Raw genomic sequence first — 21,943 nt, forward strand, 5'->3', positions numbered from 1 at the left:
GATTGACCATTTCTAGTGCTGATGACAGCGAGCCCACAGTGGCAATCATGAGGTGGAGATCTGCGTTGTGGAGTTTCCTTGTGCTATCTGTCGCCACTTTCTCTGAGGTCCAAACCACACTGGGTAAGATTCCAACTTTACACACAAAGGAATGATTTTCTGATGAAGAAAAACACAGTGAAGATTTTCATGGATGTCTTATTGATTTCTTTGTTTCTACTTTCAACTGAGTGTAGAGTTTCAAGATTTAATTAGAAATCCTCTTTTAGTTTCCAACCATGTCAGCAGCATCTGCAGCACATGGGGCAGACATCACTTCAAGACCTTCGATGGTGATGTGTACCAGTTTCCCGGCATGTGTGAATACAACCTGATCTCCAACTGCCACGACTCCTATCAGCTCTTCTCAGTGCACATAAAGAAAGCAGAAAAGGACGGAAACCCGACCATCAGCTACTTGGCAATCACCATCAATGAACTTTTGTTTCACATCAGCAAGAGCTGGGTCACTGTCAACTATGAGAAGTGAGTAAAATGAAGAGCTAAAGCTGAAAAAGCCACAGATATGTTGGTCTCACAGTAAAAAACAAAACAAATGTCTACTAAATGTTTTTCTTTTACCAGAGTCCCTCTACCTTATTACAAGGCAGGAGTGCAAGTGAAAAATAATGCTGCTTACATCAAGTTTCAGAGCAAAGTTGGATTCACTGTGATGTGGAATGGAGAAGATGCTGTGATGGTAAAAACCTACCTTTCACACAAATGAAGATTTATAATCAAATGTACTATTTTCCAATGATAGTTGGTGTTTCCTTTGAAAGGCAACTTATTAGTTTCAGTTATTCTGGATATTTTACATTCTATTGGTCATTTTTTAGCACATTGATGATCTATTGTCTTTTTTTTTTTGCAATGGTATTTCTGGTATTAATAATGTTTTAGTTTTAGTTTATTAAAACTAAAACTAAAAGATTTCGTTTTAGAACTCTTTTTCGTAGAGAGTTTTAGTTTTAAACTAAAACTAAAATATTTAGTTTTAGAACTCTTTTTTGTAGAGAGTTTTAGTTTTAAACTAAAACTAAAATATTTAGTTTTAGAACTCTTTTTTGTAGAGAGTTTTAGTTTTAAACTAGAACTAAAAGATTTAGTTTTAGAACTCTTTTTTGTAGAGAGTTTTAGTTTTAAACTAGAACTAAAAGATTTAGTTGTAGAACTCTTTTTTGTAGAGAGTTTTAGTTTTAAACTAGAACTAAAAGATTTAGTTTTAGAACTCTTTTTTTGCACATGTTTTAGGTGGAAATTGATGCTGACTTTGCAAACCGAACTTGTGGACTTTGTGGAGACTTCAACGGTGTCCCAGTATACAATGAGTTCATTCTTTATGGTATGTATACGGTGATTTAGTCTGAGTTGATTCTTTTAGATTCTGTATTATGACAGTCTGATCTGATCTGATCTGATCGCTCACAGATCGTAAAATCAGCCCCATTGAGTTTGGCAACAAATACAAAGCCCACCACCCAAATGATGAGTGCGAGGACCCTTATGAGGAAGAATTACTGGAGGATGTGGCTGTCTCAGATTCCTGCAAGGAATTTGTGAGTTTATTATTCAATTAATGCATGCACCTTTACAACATTTTAATAAGTACCCACAAGCTAACTTCACTCCTGTTTTTCTTTTTTCTTTTTCTCTACAGCTAACTCTCTGCGAAAACATGTTTTTGTCAGAGTCCTGGAGCTCATGCACTAAACTGATTAACCCTGAAGTTTACATCCAGGCCTGTGTAAAGGACATGTGTGGCTGCAAGAACAATACCAATGACTTCTGTGCCTGCAGCACGCTGTCTGAGTTTTCTCGACAGTGTTCCCATGCAGGAGGACAGCCTCCCAACTGGAGGACAACTCAGTTCTGTGGTAAGAGTTTCAGTCTTTCTGTAGCTTTTGGATATGATGTGGCGAGATTCTGTTAACTGGAATTATCAGAGTAAGAAATAAATGTAAAATTTCAGTTAAAAACTTTATGAAACAAAAACATGTTTTCTGCAAAATGTCATATTCAGTCAGGTCAATCACAATGTTGTAGAGACATTTTTTGCATTACATTGCCATTAATTCATTTATAGTGCCTAATGTTACAAAAATAAGAATAGCTTTAAATTCACTTTTTCCATAAAAACACATAAATTAAAACCCTTCTTCGCCTATCTTAATTCTCACAACTCATTGTCACAGCCAAAGAATGCCCTTACAACATGGTGTATGAAGAAAGTGGTTCCCATTGCATGGATACTTGCACACATCAGGACACAAGTTCACTCTGTGAGGACCACAAAATGGACGGCTGCTTCTGTCCTTCTGGTTAGTTCATATAACATTTTAGATTAATTGATCGGTCTAGATTTTTTAAATAAAATTCCACTGAAATAAAAAATGCCTTTCCTCAGGAACGGTGTTTGATGATATTTCTGAGAGAGGCTGTATTCCTCAGTCTGAATGTCAGTGCAAGCATGATGAAATCTACAATACTGGAGAGGTTTACCGACAAGATCAAGAGGAATGGTATGTCAGATGCTTAGCCAAGTATACAGACTGTGTAAATTAAAGTCTTTTATGTTAACTATAAATATATATTTTATTTCAGCACATGCTTTGAGGGAATGTGGGATTGCATCACTCTAGAAACACCGGCTACATGTGCAGTTGAACAAGGTTCATATTTCACTACTTTTGATGGGAAAACTTACACTTTCCATGGGGATTGTTACTACACTCTGGCAAAGGTGGAAAGCAAGGTAAATGAGCAATTCAATAACATGCTTAGTGCAGCAAGATAAGACTTTTCTTTTTTTTATTCAATTGTGATTTCAATGTACATTTTAGGATGGAGCGAGCCCAAACTTTACCCTCCTGGCCCAGCTGGTGCCTTGTGCTCACCAACAGTTTGACACATGTCTGAAGTCTCTTAAAATCCTGCTAAACAATGACAGAAATAGCGTGAGTAAAATAACATAACCATTTAATAAGATTAAACTGTGAAAACCTATTTGACTCATTTTTGTTTCCTCAGGTGCTATCATTCACCTCTGATGGTGTAGTTCAACAGAACATGCAGACTGTCACTTTGCCGTACCAATCAGGTAGGTCAGACCATCAAAAAGTCTGAATTAAACAGTATTCTTCCAGGTTCCATTTAAATATAAGTCTGAGATTATATTAATCTGTTTATTTTAGGAGACATCGACATTTTCCACGCCTCATCCTTTCACATCATGCTGCAGACCAGATTTGGGTTGCAGATTCAGATCCAGCATGTCCCTCTCATGCAAATCTACATCAGCCTGGAGCAAAGCTTACAGATCAAAGACACGTGGTGAGTTTTGAGCATCAGAATGTTCATTTGTCTCAACAACAAACGTTTATATGCTGGTGGTAAAACATTGTTTGCAACTTCCATCACTAGTCAGTGTCTAAAATAACAGCTTGGAGCTGACTACAAAAAGATTACAACTGTGCTAAGCAGAAATTAGAGTCTAATAGAAGACACTGATAATTTTGATTGTGTCAACATTATCCCCCCTGAGAAACGCTAAAAAATATATTTTCTTCATCTTTTCTTCAGTTTTCTTTTCAAAATGTTAAAATAATTGATGTCTTCAGGTTTATGTGGGAACTTCAACATGATCTTGAGTGATGAAATGAAGACTCCTCAGGGGATCGTGGAGGGAACTGCAGCGACCTTCAGCAACTCTTGGAAGGCTAACCTCATGTGCTCAGACACTGAGGAAAGACTTGATGATCCATGTTCCCTCAGTTTGGAAAATGGTAACTAACAATTGTGGATTTTTTATTCCTTTGAAAGTTATGGTCTGCTCTTAGTTGCCAAGTCTTATGTTTTAAATAACAGTTCAGCTGTAGAGATTGAAATTAAAACTATTGTTCTCCCCCCTCTTCCCTTTAGAGATGTATGCCAAACACTGGTGCGCCTTACTTATGAGTCCAGACAGTGCTTTTGCCCAGTGCCGATCGGTGGTGGATCCCGAGATGTTTCACAAGGTATAAAAAAAATATTTTAAAAATTCTATCACGTTTAGCAGCTGCTCTTGATCTTCTGCAACCCTACAACAAGCTAAGATAGTTCAGAGTAAACATTAAAACTGCTATTTTTTTTAACAAATAAAGGTTTTTTCATGTCTACCTGTGTTTTAAGGATGATCTGTACATTATAGAAATATCCAGTTCAGATTTGACATGCCTGGGGATTTTAGATTTTGATCAAAAGAGAACCAGACACAGTCCTGATTCCTCACTAAAAGTAAGGTAACCCTTCACTGAAGTGCTCTATCAGAAGGAGCATATAATGACTTCAACCACTCATGTTTTCTTAAGGCATTTACCTTGTTTTAGGTTTTGATTGACAATAAACATTAAAGGATTGATTTGACATAGAAATAATTGATAGAAAACTTAATTGAGGCACCCCAAAGGCTGTGCAACCCTGGACAAAGAGCCATAATGCTCATTTTCAGTAATCACCACTTGTTATATTTGGTGGAACAATCATTTTTCTGAGTGTGTTTTCTGTCTCCTGCAGCGATGTATCTACTCCACCTGTAGTTGTGAGAAGAGCGAGGCGTGTTTGTGTGCCGTCTTCTCTTCTTATGCTCGAGCTTGTGCAGAAAAGGGAGTTTTCCTGACAAACTGGAGAGAGAATGTGTGTGGTAAGAGCATCATTTTATATGTTGTGAATAATGATTATTAAAGTGTTATCGCCCTCATTTGTAAGACATGAAAATTCTAAGCAATCATCTTCTTGTAATGCCACAAAACAGATACAGACACAAAGAGCTGCCCAGCATCTCAGACCTTCTCTTACACACATCAGAGATGCCAGCTGACATGCAGGTCTTTGAGCTCGGAGCAGCAGAGCTGCACCTCGGACTTCTTGCCTGTGGACGGCTGCTCCTGTGCTGAGGGTCTCTACTTGAATGAAAATGGCCTTTGTGTTCCAGTGGAAAAATGTTCCTGCTTCTATAATGACAATTACATTAATCCAGGGACATCCATCAACATCAGAGATGAGCACTGGTGATTAAATGAAAACTAAATTTGTGGTATCTGTCAGTTTTTATCATAATATCCTTCATGTACCTTACAGGATTTTTAATGTCTTCTTCTAGTGTGTGCAATAATGGAATACTTCATTGTCGTTCTTGGAGAAGCCGCGTGTCATGTTAGTTTGTTTCTACTCTCCTCTCCCTTTTATAGCTCCCTTATTCGGTTGATTGACTATAAAGTAAAATGATTCTTTTTTTTGTTATAGTGTGTCCTTATCCAAAAGTTTTTTTCAACTGTTCCTCTGCGACAGCAGGAGAACTTGGACTAAAGTGTGCTAAAGCTTGTTCGAATCTGGAAAGTGATGAATGTGTGAGTAGATGTTATTAAAGCCACTGAGCCTCAGTGAGTTTATCCAATAATTATTTCTGAGATATCTGTGGATTGTCTTTTTTAAATAGTAAATTCCAAGTGTTTTTATAGTATGAAAACAAATTTAACAAAAATGACAAAGGTTTCTTGTTTCAAATTCTTACAATTTTTCTCCCCTCCTAGGTTTTTACAGAGTGTGAGTCTGGCTGTCGGTGTCCCGAAGGCCTTCTTGAAGACGGCAAAGGGAACTGTGTGAAAGAGGCTGACTGTCCTTGTAAGCATAACGGACATATTTTTGCTCCCGGAGCAGTGATTCCTAACCTGTGCAATACCTGGTAAGCCCATATTTGAAATACAATTACAATTTGTATAATGTATACCTTGTTTCAATGTCAAGTTGTTACAATGTTACTTTGCAGCTTATTTAGAAACTATTCAACAATTTATCACAATTTCTTTGCAATCTAGCAATTGTAAAAGTGGAAAATGGCAGTGCACTGAGAAAAAATGCCCAGCTTCTTGCATTATTTATGGAAGTGGGCACTACAACACATTTGATCAAAGGCCATATGGATTTCAGGGTGAATGTGGTTACATCGCTGTCGCGGTAAATAAAATTAATGACTGTTGGAGATTATTACTCACACACACACACACACACACACTGAATGCTTAACGTAAGTTTTTCTTTTTAAGAATAAATGTGGCAACAAAACAGCTGAAAACAACTTTGGAGTTATTACAGAAAATGTACCCTGTGGCTCTTCGGGAACCACCTGCTCCAAAACTGTCAGAATTCAACTTGGGGTAAGTCCAGACAGAATATTTCTGAGCCTAAAGCAGTGGAATGTTACATTTCAGAGCTATTTGCAAGAAAGAGGTTATGTTATGTTAACAATAGCTACTGAAACAGAAATCTCTTTTGGGTTCTAGCGAACAGAAATCAAACTAATGAAGGGTAAATACGTAGAGGAAGATCTGGGACATGGCGTCCTGATTCAGTACAGAATAAGGAGGGTCGGCTTGTACCTGGTGGTAGAATCAAAAATTGGTCTGGCGGTGATATGGGATCGAAAAACAGCTGTTCGCATCCTTCTGGAGCCCCAGCACAGCGTGAGTAACAGTCAATATTTATTAAGAATGACAGGGAATCTTTTACAAATGGATATCACATTTTCTTTAAAAATGTATTTTGTGACAAATGACTTGCCTGGTGTGACTGTGTGCACAGGGTTCAGTGTGTGGCTTGTGTGGAAATTTTGATGGAAATGGACTGAACGACTTCACCACCCAGGGTCAGCTGGTAGTGAGCAACCCTCTAGAGTTTGCAAACAGCTGGAAAGTTCAGAGCACTTGCCCAGATAAGGAAGAGATTGTGGATTCTTGTGTAGCTGCACCGATGAGACATCAATGGGCAAAAATGATGTGCAGCATCGTAACAGGGGAGACATTCAAAGACTGCCACTCTAAGGTCTGAATAATTTAGTTCTATTTTTTGCAATAAAAAAATTAAACATGCTCCATTTTCTTATATTGGTTTGTTTTATTTTGTAAACAAACAGGTTGATCCCCGCCCTTTCTATGATAACTGTGTGAAAGACTCGTGTGCCTGCGACACTGGAGGAGACTGTGAGTGTTTCTGCTCAGCTGTCGCAGCCTACGCTCAGGCTTGCAATGAGGCTGGAGTTTGTGTTAGATGGAGAACCCCAGACATTTGCCGTGAGTAAACTATAACACTCTTTGATTAAAATTATGCTTTTGTCTTTGTGGCACCATGTTCATCTCTGCAGAGACTTTGGTCGAAATGGCTTTAAAATTGCTTGTCATCACCATAAACAAAGCAATCCTTTCTTAGCTACTAACTTATTAAATGCTTGCATTATTTTTGAAACCTTATTTCAAAAAATAAGGTTTATTTTTGAAAATGTAATAATTTCAGCATGAACGTCCTTAGGCTCTTACTCAAAACTTTATCTCTAAAGAATATATCTATCACAAGACTGTTGAATTTTGAAGAAGTCCTTGAATTTTAACGAATGACTCTTATACTTACGTGTAATGTAAATTGTGTTCCCTTACAAAGTGTACTCAAAAGTGAAAATTTGGAGTTTGGTTCAAAACATTTAGATTTAAATTATTCTGTTTTTTAAGACATACATCATTTCATTTCATATACAGTGAAAGATTTGTATACATATTAATTTTGCTCCAATAGCTACAGTAAATTGTATCTTGTAAATGTACCTCAGTAAATGTAACTAGTTACAACCCACCTCTTAATAAATTAAGACTTAGTTCCAATGCCTCCACCTATTTCTTGTCAAAACATGCTAAGTACCCATAATTTTGATAATTATGGGTATTGATTTCAATTATTTCATTGTTGTAGGATGAAATAATGATGAAACAATAAATAATGACATTGAACACAGTTTTATACAATTTATTTTGTGAAAGAACAAACACAATTCAATTTTAGCTTCAGGAAATACATTAAGGTTTGTTGTCAATCCTAGAGGATTTTCCACTGGGCACAATCCACACAGCAATGGGAAATTTCAGCATCACTGGATTTCCAGTGCTGTGCTTCAAAATGGAATGGTCCACTTGGAATCTCTTAATACTTTGTTGAACCTTCTCTGTCCGGTTGCAGAGAGACGTCACTCTACTTGTAGCGATCAATAGTCTTCTGAAATAATTTCTGATATATGTTTGAACTTCAGAAATATTACCAATTTTTTAAATTAGTTAATTTGGGTGCACAGATCTGTGTATATACATTGGAAAAGTGTCAAGAAACCTACTAATGGAAGACTACAGTTCTTTTAATAAAATGTATTGCATTTGAATCATGCCAAAAGCACAATGATGACTATAAAAATGCACATTTTCTTCACAAATGTTAATGAAATTGGTTTGTAAGTATGTATTTGAGGCTGTGTCTGCGATTTGAACCTGTCGATGGAAGAATTAAGAACACTTAATTCTTGTTTTGTACACACATTAAAGTTGCTTTTTGTGCAGACAAGAAAGTGAACAAGCTTTCAAATGTGTTTTTAATCAACTATGTGTTTGTGAAATAAAGAAAGCCACCTGTTGTTTATTAACCCTCCAACAGCCCTAAGAGGGGTCAGGTGGACCCTGCAGGAGATTTTTACCCTATGTGCTGTCCCATCGGGGCCACAGTATGTTTTTACAATCCCCATTTCTTCTCCATTGTCCAACTGTGATACCTGCCTCACTCTTCCTGAGTGACAAACTAGGACTGTGGGAAAGATAAATCTAGAATCATAATTGAATTATTGGTATAGGTTCTTAGTTGAGATCTTGGTACTGCTGTACGTTCTATTGCTTCTGCTTCAGAGACACATACTGGATGATTAATCTCAGTCTCTCAGGAATATTAAATCAATACTTAACACCTGACTAAAACATGATAATTCCATCAAACAATACGGAAAACAAAAATTAAAGTTTCTATAAAGGTTGTAAACGCTTTAAAAATATATATATTTCAGTTCAAAATTGGTTTAATTAAAAATCTTATTCAAATCAGACAAGATCAAATATTCTTCAATGATTTGTGAATTTTATCTTCCACAATAAAATTATATTGTCTTTATCCAGGTAATTTTAAGAAATGTATCACATTGTTTTTAACATTTCCGAATGTTACTGACATCTGCTATGCTTTCATTTTTAGCTGTTTTTTGTGATTACTATAACAACCCAGATGATTGTACATGGCACTACAGCCCTTGCCACACACCTTGTTACAAGACCTGTTTGAACCCACAAGGAATTTGTAACAACCCGATACCTAATCTGGAGGGTAAGAATACCATTCAAGATCCAATTTTTATTTTAGCATTGTATCTATGTAGTGTACAACATATTTGATGTGCTTTTTACAGGTTGTTATCCAGTATGCCCAGAAGATAAGCCAATTTTTGATGAGAAGAATCAGACCTGTGTGGAAGAATGTGCCTATTGCTTGTACAATGGGACAATATATGAAGATAATGATGTGATATACAATGTCACTGACAACATGGGAATGTGCTACTATGCAATCTGCATTAATACAACTGTGATACAGCACAAGTGAACCATGTGCAACAAGCCCAACAACAACTTCTCCAACGGAACCTACAACTTTAGAGTCACCAACAACAACAAAAGTTACTACTCCCCCTACACCAACCCCTTCAGCAACTCCAGAGCCAAGCACCACAAACAAAAGCTCCCCCTACGACAACTACAGAGACAACTACAACCACAAAAACTACAACTGCACCTCCCACTACGACAACTACAGAGCCAACAACAACCACAAAAACTACAACTGCACCTCCCACCACAACAACTCCAGAGCCTCCCACAACTACAACTCCCACTACGACAACACCAAAGCCTCCTACAACCACAACTACAACTGCCCCTACGACAACTGCAGAGCCAACAACAACCACAAAAACTACAACTGCACCTCCCACTACGACAACTCCAGAGCCTCCCACAACTACAACTCCCACTACAACAACTCCAAAGCCTCCTACAACCACAACTACAACTCCCCCTACGACAACTACAGAGCCAACAACAACCACAAAAACTACAACTGCACCTCCCACTACAACAACTCCAGAGCCTCCCACAACTACAACTCCCACTACGACAACTCCAAAGCCTCCTACAACTACAACTCCCCCTACGACAACTACAGAGCCTCCCACAACCACAACTACAACTCCCCCTACAACAACTACAGAGTATCCCACAACCAAAACTACAACTCCCCCTACAACAACTACAGAGTATCCCACAACCACAACTACAACTCCCACTACGACAACTTCAGAGCCTCCCACAACCACAACCACAACTCCCCCTACAACAACTACAACTGCACCTCCCTCTACCACAACTTCTGTCATAACTCCATGCCTTCCAACAACTTGTGAGTGGTCTGACTGGTATAATGTGCATGACCCAATCACAGACAAAAATGACTGGGAAACCTATGAAAACATCACAAACAGTGGTCAAACTGTATGTAAAGATCCAGAGGAAATTGATTGTAGGTCAGTAGCTGTACCAGACATGGACTTTGAGGAGTATTTGAAAGAAACTCAGCAGGTCGTAAGGTGTGATAAAAAAATTGGATTAATCTGTAAAAAAGAAGACCAGCCAAAGCGCCCAGGAAAGTGTTTTAACTACAAATTCAGATTATACTGCTGTCCAGTATGTCAAACAACAACAACAACATTCACAACAACGATGCCTACGACAACCACAAAAACTACAACTACAACTTCCCCTACAACAACTACAAAGCTTCCCACAACCACAACTACAACTCCCCCTACGACAACTAAAGAGCCAACAACCACAACTACCACTCCTCCTACGACAACTCCAGAGACAACTACAACCACAACTACCACTCCCCCTACAACAACTACAGAGACAACTACAACCACAACTACATCTCCCCCTACAACAACTACAGAGTATCCCACAACCACAACTACAACTCCCACTACGACAACTCCAAAGCCTCCCACAACCACAACTACAACTCCCCCTACGACAACTCTAGAGCCACCAACAACCACAAAAACTACAACTGCACCTCCCACTACGACAACTCCAAAGCCTCCCACAACTACAACTCCCACTACGACAACTCCAAAGCCTCCCACAACCACAACTACAACTCCCCCTACAACAACTCCAGAGACAACTACAACCACAACTACATCTCCCCCTACAACAACTACAGAGTATCCCACAACCACAACCACAACTACAACTCCGACTACGACAACTCCAAAGCCTCCCACAACCACAACTACAACTCCCCCTACAACAACTCCAGAGACAACTACAACCACAACTACAACTCCCCCTACGACAACTACAGAGCCAACAACAACCACAAAAACTACAACTGCACCTCCCACTACGACAACTCCAAAGCCTCCCACAACTACAACTCCCACTACGACAACTCCAAAGCCTCCCACAACCACAACTACAACTCCCCCTACAACAACTCCAGAGACAACTACAACCACAACTACATCTCCCCCTACAACAACTACAGAGTATCCCACAACCACAACTACAACTCCGACTACGACAACTCCAAAGCCTCCCACAACCACAACTACAACTCCCCCTACAACAACTCCAGAGACAACTACAACCACAACTACAACTCCCCCTACGACAACTACAGAGCCAACAACAACCACAAAAACTACAACTGCACCTCCCACTACGACAACTCCAAAGCCTCCCACAACCACAACTACAACTCCCCCTACAACAACTCCAGAGACAACTACAACCACAACTACAACTCCCACTACGACAACTTCAGAGCCTCCCACAACCACAACTACATCTCCCCCTACAACAACTACAACTGCACCTCCCTCTACCACAACTTCTGTCATAACTCCATGCCTTCCAACAACTTGTGAGTGGTCTGACTGGTATAATGTGCATGACCCAATCACAGACAAAAATGACTGGGAAACCTATGAAAACATCACAAACAGTGGTCAAACTGTATGTAAAGATCCAGAGGAAATTGATTGTAGGTCAGTAGCTGTACCAGACATGGACTTTGAGGAGTATTTGAAAGAAACTCAGCAGGTCGTAAGGTGTGATAAAAAAATTGGATTAATCTGTAAAAAAGAAGACCAGCCAAAGCGCCCAGGAAAGTGTTTTAACTACAAATTCAGATTATACTGCTGTCCAGTATGTCAAACAACAACAACAACATTCACAACAACGATGCCTACGACAACCACAAAAACTACAACTACAACTTCCCCTACAACAACTACAAAGCTTCCCACAACCACAACTACTAAAGAGCCAACAACCACAACTACCACTCCTCCTACGACAACTCCAGAGACAACTACAACCACAACTACCACTCCCCCTACAACAACTACAGAGACAACTACAACCACAACTACATCTCCCCCTACAACAACTACAGAGTATCCCACAACCACAACTACAACTCCCACTACGACAACTCCAAAGCCTCCCACAACCACAACTACAACTCCCACTACGACAACTCCAAAGCCTCCCACAACCACAACTACAACTCCCCCTACAACAACTCCAGAGACAACTACAACCACAACTACAACTCCCCCTACGACAACTCTAGAGCCACCAACAACCACAAAAACTACAACTGCACCTCCCACTACGACAACTCCAAAGCCTCCCACAACTACAACTCCCACTACGACAACTCCAAAGCCTCCCACAACCACAACTACAACTCCCCCTACAACAACTCCAGAGACAACTACAACCACAACTACATCTCCCCCTACAACAACTACAGAGTATCCCACAACCACAACCACAACTACAACTCCGACTACGACAACTCCAAAGCCTCCCACAACCACAACTACAACTCCCCCTACAACAACTCCAGAGACAACTACAACCACAACTACAACTCCCCCTACGACAACTACAGAGCCAACAACAACCACAAAAACTACAACTGCACCTCCCACTACGACAACTCCAAAGCCTCCCACAACTACAACTCCCACTACGACAACTCCAAAGCCTCCCACAACCACAACTACAACTCCCCCTACAACAACTCCAGAGACAACTACAACCACAACTACATCTCCCCCTACAACAACTACAGAGTATCCCACAACCACAACCACAACTACAACTCCGACTACGACAACTCCAAAGCCTCCCACAACCACAACTACAACTCCCCCTACAACAACTCCAGAGACAACTACAACCACAACTACAACTCCCCCTACGACAACTACAGAGCCAACAACAACCACAAAAACTACAACTGCACCTCCCACTACGACAACTCCAAAGCCTCCCACAACCACAACTACAACTCCCACTACGACAACTCCAGAGACAACTACAACCCAACTACATCCCCCTACAACAACTACAGAGTATCCCACAACCACAACCACAACTTCAACTCCGACTACGACAACTCCAAAGCCTCCCACAACCACAACTACAACTCCCCCTACAACAACTCCAGAGACAACTACAACCACAACTACAACTCCCCCTACGACAACTCTAGAGCCACCAACAACCACAAAAATTACAACTGCACCTCCCACTACGACAACTCCAAAGCCTCCCACAACTACAACTCCCACTACGACAACTCCAAAGCCTCCCACAACCACAACTACATCTCCCCCTACAACAACTACAGAGTATCCCACAACCACAACCACAACTACAACTCCGACTACGACAACTCCAAAGCCTCCCACAACCACAACTCCCACTACGACAACTCCAAAGCCTCCCACAACCACAACTACAACTCCCCCTACAACAACTCCAGAGACAACTACAACCACAACTACATCTCCCCCTACAACAACTACAGAGTATCCCACAACCACAACTACAACTCCGACTACGACAACTCCAAAGCCTCCCACAACCACAACTCCCACTACAACAACTCCAAAGCCTCCCACAACCACAACTACAACTCCCCCTACAACAACTCCCACTACAACAACTCCAAAGCCTCCCACAACCACAACTACAACTCCCCCTACAACAACTCCAGAGACAACTACAACCACAACTACATCTCCCCCTACAACAACTACAGAGTATCCCACAACCACAACTACAACTCCGACTACGACAACTCCAAAGCCTTCCACAACCACAACTACAACTCCCCCTACGACAACTCCAGAGACAACTACAACAAAAACAACTACAGAGTGCTCCTGTGTTTTTAATGGCTCAGTTTATCAGCCAGGTAATGAATAATTTTAGCTTTTTCTTCTGTTTATTCTTTATATTATAATTATAACTCTAACTGTCTTTTTTTTACCACTGTTTCAGGGGATGTAATATTTTTTATGCACCCCATTGGATCAGGCATTTGTCTCACAATGATTTGTTCTGATGTTTGTGAAATTCATAACAACACTAAATATGTGGGAGTACCTCAACCTTGCCACTCAACTCCACAACTACAACTGCCACCCCACTCCCACTCCCACTTCCACACGTTATTCCTAAGTGTGATGATTGGGGTGTTTTTAGTAAGACATTTTACATCTAATTCATGTTCAAATTAGTATTGGATTTCAGATTTTTCTGAAGCATATTTTTTTTCTAGCTATTTGCACTGACCTTTTTATATTTGTTTTTCTGAATACCCAAATATGTATAACTAGTTGTTTTTAACACTTATTTTTGTCTACAGCAAAATGAGACCTTCTTCTTGTGCAACTGCACTATGGCCAGATGCATTGAGAACAACACAATTGAAATAATTCCATATGAGTGTCCACCCCTCCAGAACATAACTTGTGCCAATGAAAAGAAACCAGTTCTTGCGTATGATGAGTACCACTGCTGCCAACAATATGTTTGTGACTGTAAGTTATTCTATATGCACTGATGGATTTAAGTTTCTTTTTTAATCCAATATGTTCAAATTAATTGTAATAAAAACCACTACAGAGATTGTCCTTGCCCACAGCCCTTCACCATCTACAATAACTCTTTAATTAAATGAGTTACAAAACCATTTAAGTTCCCTTTGGGATCAATAAAGTGTATTGGAATTTGATGTTGTATACTTTTGCTTTCTAGGTGTATGCGAAGGCTGGGGAGATCCTCATTACATCACATTTGATGGGTTATACTACAGTTATCAAGGAAATTGTACTTACGTTTTGATGGAGGAGATCACACCAAAATATCATTTGAAGATCTATGTTGACAATGTATTTTGTGATCCTACTGAAGACGTTTCTTGTCCAAGATCAATAATTATAGCATATGGATTTCAAGTTGTCACACTCATCAATCATAACCTTGTCGGAGCTCCACAATTAGAGGTAACTCTTGTAGAAGACAACACTCAGTTGTCTCTAACTCATTTGACATGATATCTTTGACAAGTGTCATCAGAATATTGCCAATATATAATTTTTGCCTGAATGCATTATAGTTTTTTTGTCTTTCCTTATTGTATACTTTCAGGTATTAAAAAGTGGTGAAAAATTGAAGCTACCCTATGCACAACAAGGTATTAAGATTATGAGTTCTGGTATTAACTTGGTTTATGAGATCCCTGTGCTAAATGTGGTAGTTACATTTGGAATGACTGGCTTTAGTGTCAACCTGCCATATCAGTACTTTGGAAGCAACACAGAGGGTCATTGTGGTAAGAAATCTCTCTCAAATCTGTACTTTGATCAGTCTTTAGGCTTGACATTAACTGTAACTGTTTAAAATCTTTGTTAGGGACATGCACCAACAATCAGGCCTGATGACTGCAAGTTGCCGACAGGCGAACTGCTGGAAAATTGTGCAGTGATGGCAGACTATTGGCCAGCAAATGACATTTATCAACCTAACTGCCCAACACCACCTGTAGTACCCACTCAAGTTCCTGAACCACCCCTAGAACCAACTCCATGCAAGCCAGAGTCCATTTGTGATCTGCTGAAGAGCAGGTAGGCATGTCATGACGCATTGATTATTTCTTAGCCCTACAGGAAATTATTTCTTAAATAAGACTAAATGACTTAATTTTGCTTTTATTTTTATTTTTCAGTGTTTTTGCAGAATGTCATCCATTGGTTTCCCCAGACAATTTCTACAGAGGTTGTGTTTATGATAGTTGCCATGTTTCGAATCCTGCAGTAGAGTGCACAAGTTTGCAAACTTATGCTGCTGCCTGTGCTCAGGCTGGAATTTGCATCCACTGGAGAAACCACACCAAAATATGTGGTAAGACAGCCTTCATCATATTATTTCTACTGAGAATGCAGATTGAATTGGGAGAGTATTTTTATATTTGCATTACTTAGCACTTAACATACAGGACAACAAAACATATTGTACACTGTGTTACCAATTTTTTTTTAAGTTTGGGGGTCGTTTTGTTTCCAACAGCTACTGACTGTCCATCAGACAAAGTTTATAAACCTTGTGGCCCTGCAGAACAGCCCACTTGTGAAGACAAGTATGTTGTCACACAGATTTACATTTGCTTTGATTGTGATGTTTGCATGTTTCCAAACACTTCCTGATAACAAAAAGTGGCATTAAAGCTTGTTTAGCCAGTAAAATAATATTCTTATCTGAACATTGTAATTTCATTTTTTCAGTGCCGATGAATCAGCCACAAAGTTTATTACTGAGGGCTGCTTCTGTCCTGATGGAATGAAACTCTTCAACAAAGAGTCAGGAATATGTGTTGAAAAGTGTGGTAAGCAGCAGTTATCTCCCAGAATTCTACAACTGGATTGAATTTGCTCAGTCAGTCAAATACAAATAAATACTGGATTGCTCTGTATTTGTCAACAGGATGTCTCGATCCTGAAGGCATTCCTCGAGAGGTGAGACAAAATGACTACTTATGCTTACTGTCTGTAAAATCTTAAATGCTACTGCCTCCTTACCAAGCAACTTTGGTTTACTCTTTCAGTTTGATGAGAGGTTTGAGTACAAATGCCAGGACTGCATTTGTGAAGAGTCTACCAAAACTGTGACTTGCAAACCAAAGACTTGCCCAGCACCACCCACTGCTAACTGCACTGATCCAGGGTTTGTTGTTGTGAACCAAACCAATCCTGCGGACCCCTGTTGCTATGCCTACATTTGTCGTAAGACGCCTATCATCAATTCACATTTTTGACTAATTTGTTGAACTATTATTTATCACAGAATGCTGTACTTTTTTTCATCTTACATAGAATGCGACATGAACAGATGCCCAGGAAACAGCATGAACTGTCCAGTTGGATACAAACCAGTCATCAGTGTTCCAGAGGGAAAATGCTGTCCAGAACATACATGTGGTGAGTTCAGTTTGAACGTTTATTCAAATCAAACCATTAAAAAAAGACAACAAGTAGACTATAAAAATTTGGGATTAAATTAAATAAAACAAACAGATTCACACCAAATATGGAAAATGTGGGATTTACGAAAACAGAGGGCTATCGATCTGTACAGTTGTCAAGATTTAACATCTTATTGTGATATAAATGTGGAAACAGGGAGAGAAGGAAAGGAGTTCAGGTTCTATGCTGGTTGACCGTTTGAAGGGTCCGATAGAGGAGGATCACCTGGAGGGATGGTCTACATTTCTGAGAAAAAAAAAATAATCCAAAAATGTGGAAAAAATCCACAGAAATTATTTATTTTTTTCCTGTGGATTTAATTTGTTTTTGTTTCTGTTTTCAAAATAAAGTTAAAATATGTTGTATAATGTTGACATTTGATACCAAGAATGAAATTAAAATTCTTAAGGAAAAACAGAAATTGTACAAAAAACGTTAAATGTTAAGCAAAAAAGTTTAAACTCTGTATTGTTAAAATAATATTGAGAACAAGTCAGAAATATTTTAAAACTAAATTGAAAAGCTGAAACTACTGCAGCATTAGGATTTTTGATAGTGCTGAGTGCTGACTAAACTTAACACTAAAAGAGCGTGCATCCACACTACTTTTATATGCTGAAAGAGATATAATTTGTTAATAAATTCCCACTCTTGGAGTATAAAGTGACTTGCTTATTTACACAAAGCCTGACTATTGCAGGTCGACCCTACAACAGTCACCAGTATTGGTTTACTTTAATAGTTACACTTTAATCCTGACATATAACTTCATTCTCATAATTTCAACTTCTCATAATTTACCTTTATTTTTGCCAATCTCTTTTTAGAGCCTAAGCGAGTTTGTGTCCACAAGTATGTTGAATACCAGGTAAATAAGAACCAGACCCGTCATTTAAATGTCTCATATAACCCAGCTTTAATAAATTCTTTGATGTATTAAACCACAATCCTTCTCTTGGTCAGCCTGGTTCCTTAGTTCCTGTGACTGCATGCCAGGACTGTACCTGCAGCAATGAGGTCGACCCAAAATCCGGTCTGTTTAAAATAGTGTGTGTGTTTCAACAATGTAATGAAACCTGTGAGCCGGTAAGAAAAAAAAAAAATAAAATAATTCACATGCAGTCTGCACAATACAATGTGCTTACTTCAAGGCTGAGCTTAACTTTCTCTTTGGTTTAAGGGATATGAATATGTGGAAACTAACGATTATGACTGCTGTGGGAAGTGTGTACAGAAACAATGTGTCCTGAATTTAGATGGTACCATGCATCTCTTGAATGTGAGTTGGATCATCTCTTTTGGTTCTTTATTAGCACAAAGCAGCACATTGTTTTAATGTCTGTGTCTGCTGATCTGCAGGAAGGAGAAACCTGGTCACCGCCTGAAAACTTGTGTGAGCACTACACCTGTATGAGGAGTGGGGACACACTAGCAGCCCTAAGTTCACACATCATTTGCCCAGTTTTCCAAGAGAGTAACTGCCAGCCTGTATGTATTATTACCAACTTTAAAATCTGGAATAATTGTTTTCAAAGCATGTAGAAGTTGAAGTGTTTGTTAATGTACATCTTCATCCTCAGGGCACAATTCAAACAGCTGCAAATGGGTGCTGTAAAACCTGTGAGTATGACATTTTAATTTCAACTGTATAAACACCACGAAATTAAAACCAACTAATCAGGAGTCTTTTTTATTTTTTAAAAAGGTGTGGAGATAAACAAAGCCTGCAAACTGGTGAGCATGAAAATTCGAGTTTTGCACCATGGCTGTCAGTCTAAACACGAAGTGGAAATACCGTACTGTGAGGGATCTTGCAACACATTCACTAAGTAAGAATGATACAGATTTATTTTTTTATTTGCTTAAACAATGCAGAAAGCAGATATAGAGCTAGATTTCTTATTGTCTCATTTCAGGTACTCCGAAGCGGCAGCTGCTATGGAACATTCTTGCTCCTGCTGCAAGGAAACGCGCTCCTCCAATCGCACCGTTGATTTGCTGTGCTTGAATGGAGACAAGCTCACCTACACCTACATTTATGTGGAGGAGTGCAGCTGCGGCCAGACAGAGTGCACAACTGCAGGGCTGTCTCCTCGCAGAAAACGAAGTTCCACGCTGCTCTGAGACAGTCGTCTTTCATAACTATACTGAATGTTAGAAGTGTTTTGTCTTGCACCGCTCTAGCAATGTTAGAAAGTAATTTACCACTGAAGTGGAATATTTATCAACTAATCAAATAAAAATATGCAACTCAGTTCATGTCTTGGTTATCTTTGTAGTTTAATTTCACTTGGCATCAAATAAAATCATGGTAGAAATTATGTGAAGATTTGAAATAAGCACAGTGGTGGTATTTATGGTGAAGAATTTAAGACATGCAGGTTCAATTTGAAAACTGTGGACAGTCAATGTTGAAGTTTTACATGTAAATTAAAATGATTAAAGGATTATTATAGGAACACAATGGATAGAATTGTGGAAAATGATTTTACTAGAATAGGCTGCCTGAATCCAGGTGGAACTGTCATTATTTTACATCATAAAGTCAGAGACTGTCTTATCAAGTCCAACTCTTTTTGTCTAAATTTAAAACTGTGGGTTGGGAAACATAATTTAAATACGCAGTGGAAAGGAAGGCTAGGCAATTTCATCAACACTTTTTGTATAGCCATTCTAAAACATTCCAGCTGCAGGAAAGTTCAGAATTTTCAAAGAAATTTGGAAATGTTTAGTTAACTGATGAGAACATTTAGAAATCTGAGTTATTTATATGTAAATCGCTGTTAACTGGGCGGTTTTTGAGTGACAAAAAAAAAAAACATGAGCTGCATGACCTCTGGATGAGGTGTGCAGTTGTCTGACCTAAAGTAATGCCTAGTACTGCCATCTAGTGGTGTGTGGTTAGATAAACAACTAACTTTCTTTTCACTTTGTACAAGACTTTTCTTCGTATTTTAGCCAGAATGTATTTCTCAAATTCTTTATAGGAGCTAGTTTCGTATGACAATTACTATTTTTGGAAAAATAGAATAACATTTACAATACAATACAATGCAATTTTTGTCCATTTAAAATTTTTTTATTTTCCATAGTAAAAGACACAGATCAAAAACAAGTATACACAGACATTTATATGGTGCAATCAGCAAACTAAAAATGTATTCATGGCAGCTTTTACATTGTCTAACTAAAAACTTTAAGAAAACCTTTGGCATAATTCTCTAAACCATGTGAAATTATATAGAATCCCATCTGTCAACACTATTTTACTAACTACTGACTAATAGAGATAGCTGTACAGTTAGTAGCACAGTTTGCCTTGCAGCAAGAAGGTCCTTGGTTGAAATCCTTCCCTGGGATTTTTCTGCATGGAGTTTGCATGTTCTACCTGCTAATGTGTGGATTCTCACAAAGTACCTGGTATCTTCCCATAAAATCTGAAAATATGACGACACCTGCAAGCAGGTTCAGATAAAAGATGGATAAACACATAAAAAACTTTAACTGGGATAACTAGAAAGTATTTATTGCACTTCACTCAGTTTTAGTCATTTCTATATGAGAATTTTAAACATTTTCTTTTCATTTTCATTTGAATTACATTGTTTTTAATGTACATTAGGCTGTGGTGGCTTTGAACAAGTAAGATATTTTGCCAGATATTGGGTGAATTAGTATACAGAATATGTTTTCAGTTCTTTTAACTGACATGACAGAATAGCTCTAAGTGATAAAATAAGTGATTGTAAATTATGACTGTGACTATTTGTCTCCCGTGCTACACAGCAAAGTCTTAAGACCAAAAAGACAAACATGATCATACAGCGTGTAGAGATATTTCAAGAGGTTGATGGCAAGAAGCTGCATGCAGTGTGGAATAAAGTTTCCCTGGCTCTGCAAAAATGAGATTATTTGCTAACTTTTCTTTGATATTTGAACCTCAGAATTTTGACACTATTAGATATTTGTGAAAATTAAATTAGAGTCAGATGACAGAGCTGATTTGACAAGAATATTAACACTCATAAAATGCCACCTGAATTTTTATTGTCAAAATAAAATAAAAAAACAACAACAAAAAATCAATGTAAATGAAGAGAATCCTCTTGCCTCTTTTCCAGGATAGGCTTTCGTTATAGATAGTTATGTGGAGTCTTCGTATCCGTTTTACTGTGGAAAAAAAGGTAAAACAAAAGCCACCAAATCATGTCTGCGCTGATGGGATGTCATGGGAGCATTAAAGCGTTACGTGACAGGAACAGCATCCTTACTCCTTGTCAGCATTCCCAGACAATCCAGTGTGTTTGCCTTTAGATCACGTGGTAACTGGTAAGCCTGCCGTCTGATAAATTAAACTAACACGTGGACAAACACGTTTTCCTGTTCAAATTTTCTAAGAAGCTCTAAGTGAAATAAAAAAATAATAATTCAGCAAACAAAGAATGTCGATAATTCCACAAAATTGTTACTCAAACTTGAAAATACTGTCCAGCAGATGCACAATTTACCATATATCATGATTGCAGAAATTACTTCTTAAATAATTCAGCAATTAATATAACAAATTCA

General features: G+C 38.6%; 1 protein-coding gene across 1 annotated transcript; it reads left to right on the forward strand.

Moving 5' to 3' along the window:
- On the forward strand, positions 1–19,628 carry LOC116710489 (mucin-2-like). Its single transcript, XM_032549573.1, is given in 52 exon segments — positions 1–123; positions 270–525; positions 625–739; positions 1,294–1,384; positions 1,471–1,598; positions 1,700–1,916; positions 2,235–2,360; positions 2,447–2,561; positions 2,644–2,794; positions 2,883–2,996; positions 3,070–3,139; positions 3,234–3,372; positions 3,463–3,467; positions 3,660–3,824; positions 3,961–4,055; positions 4,594–4,720; positions 4,832–5,087; positions 5,180–5,232; positions 5,323–5,426; positions 5,610–5,761; positions 5,895–6,033; positions 6,123–6,233; positions 6,360–6,539; positions 6,658–6,897; positions 6,989–7,145; positions 9,130–9,258; positions 9,341–9,532; positions 9,639–10,386; positions 10,807–11,913; positions 12,316–13,417; positions 13,470–14,020; positions 14,065–14,227; positions 14,352–14,356; positions 14,454–14,553; positions 14,719–14,893; positions 15,111–15,358; positions 15,504–15,687; positions 15,768–15,790; positions 15,792–15,979; positions 16,081–16,256; positions 16,422–16,491; positions 16,637–16,737; positions 16,836–16,867; positions 16,957–17,134; positions 17,225–17,329; positions 18,202–18,242; positions 18,338–18,460; positions 18,555–18,653; positions 18,734–18,862; positions 18,955–18,994; positions 19,080–19,203; positions 19,291–19,628. Coding segments are annotated over 52 exon segments (9,723 nt in total). The 5' UTR covers positions 1–47; the 3' UTR covers positions 19,499–19,628.
- The last annotated feature ends 2,315 nt before the right edge of the window (positions 19,629–21,943 follow it).

The sequence above is a fragment of the Xiphophorus hellerii genome, chromosome 2 (genome assembly GCF_003331165.1).
Source record: "Xiphophorus hellerii strain 12219 chromosome 2, Xiphophorus_hellerii-4.1, whole genome shotgun sequence".
In the NCBI taxonomy this organism is placed as follows: Eukaryota; Metazoa; Chordata; class Actinopteri; order Cyprinodontiformes; family Poeciliidae; genus Xiphophorus; species Xiphophorus hellerii.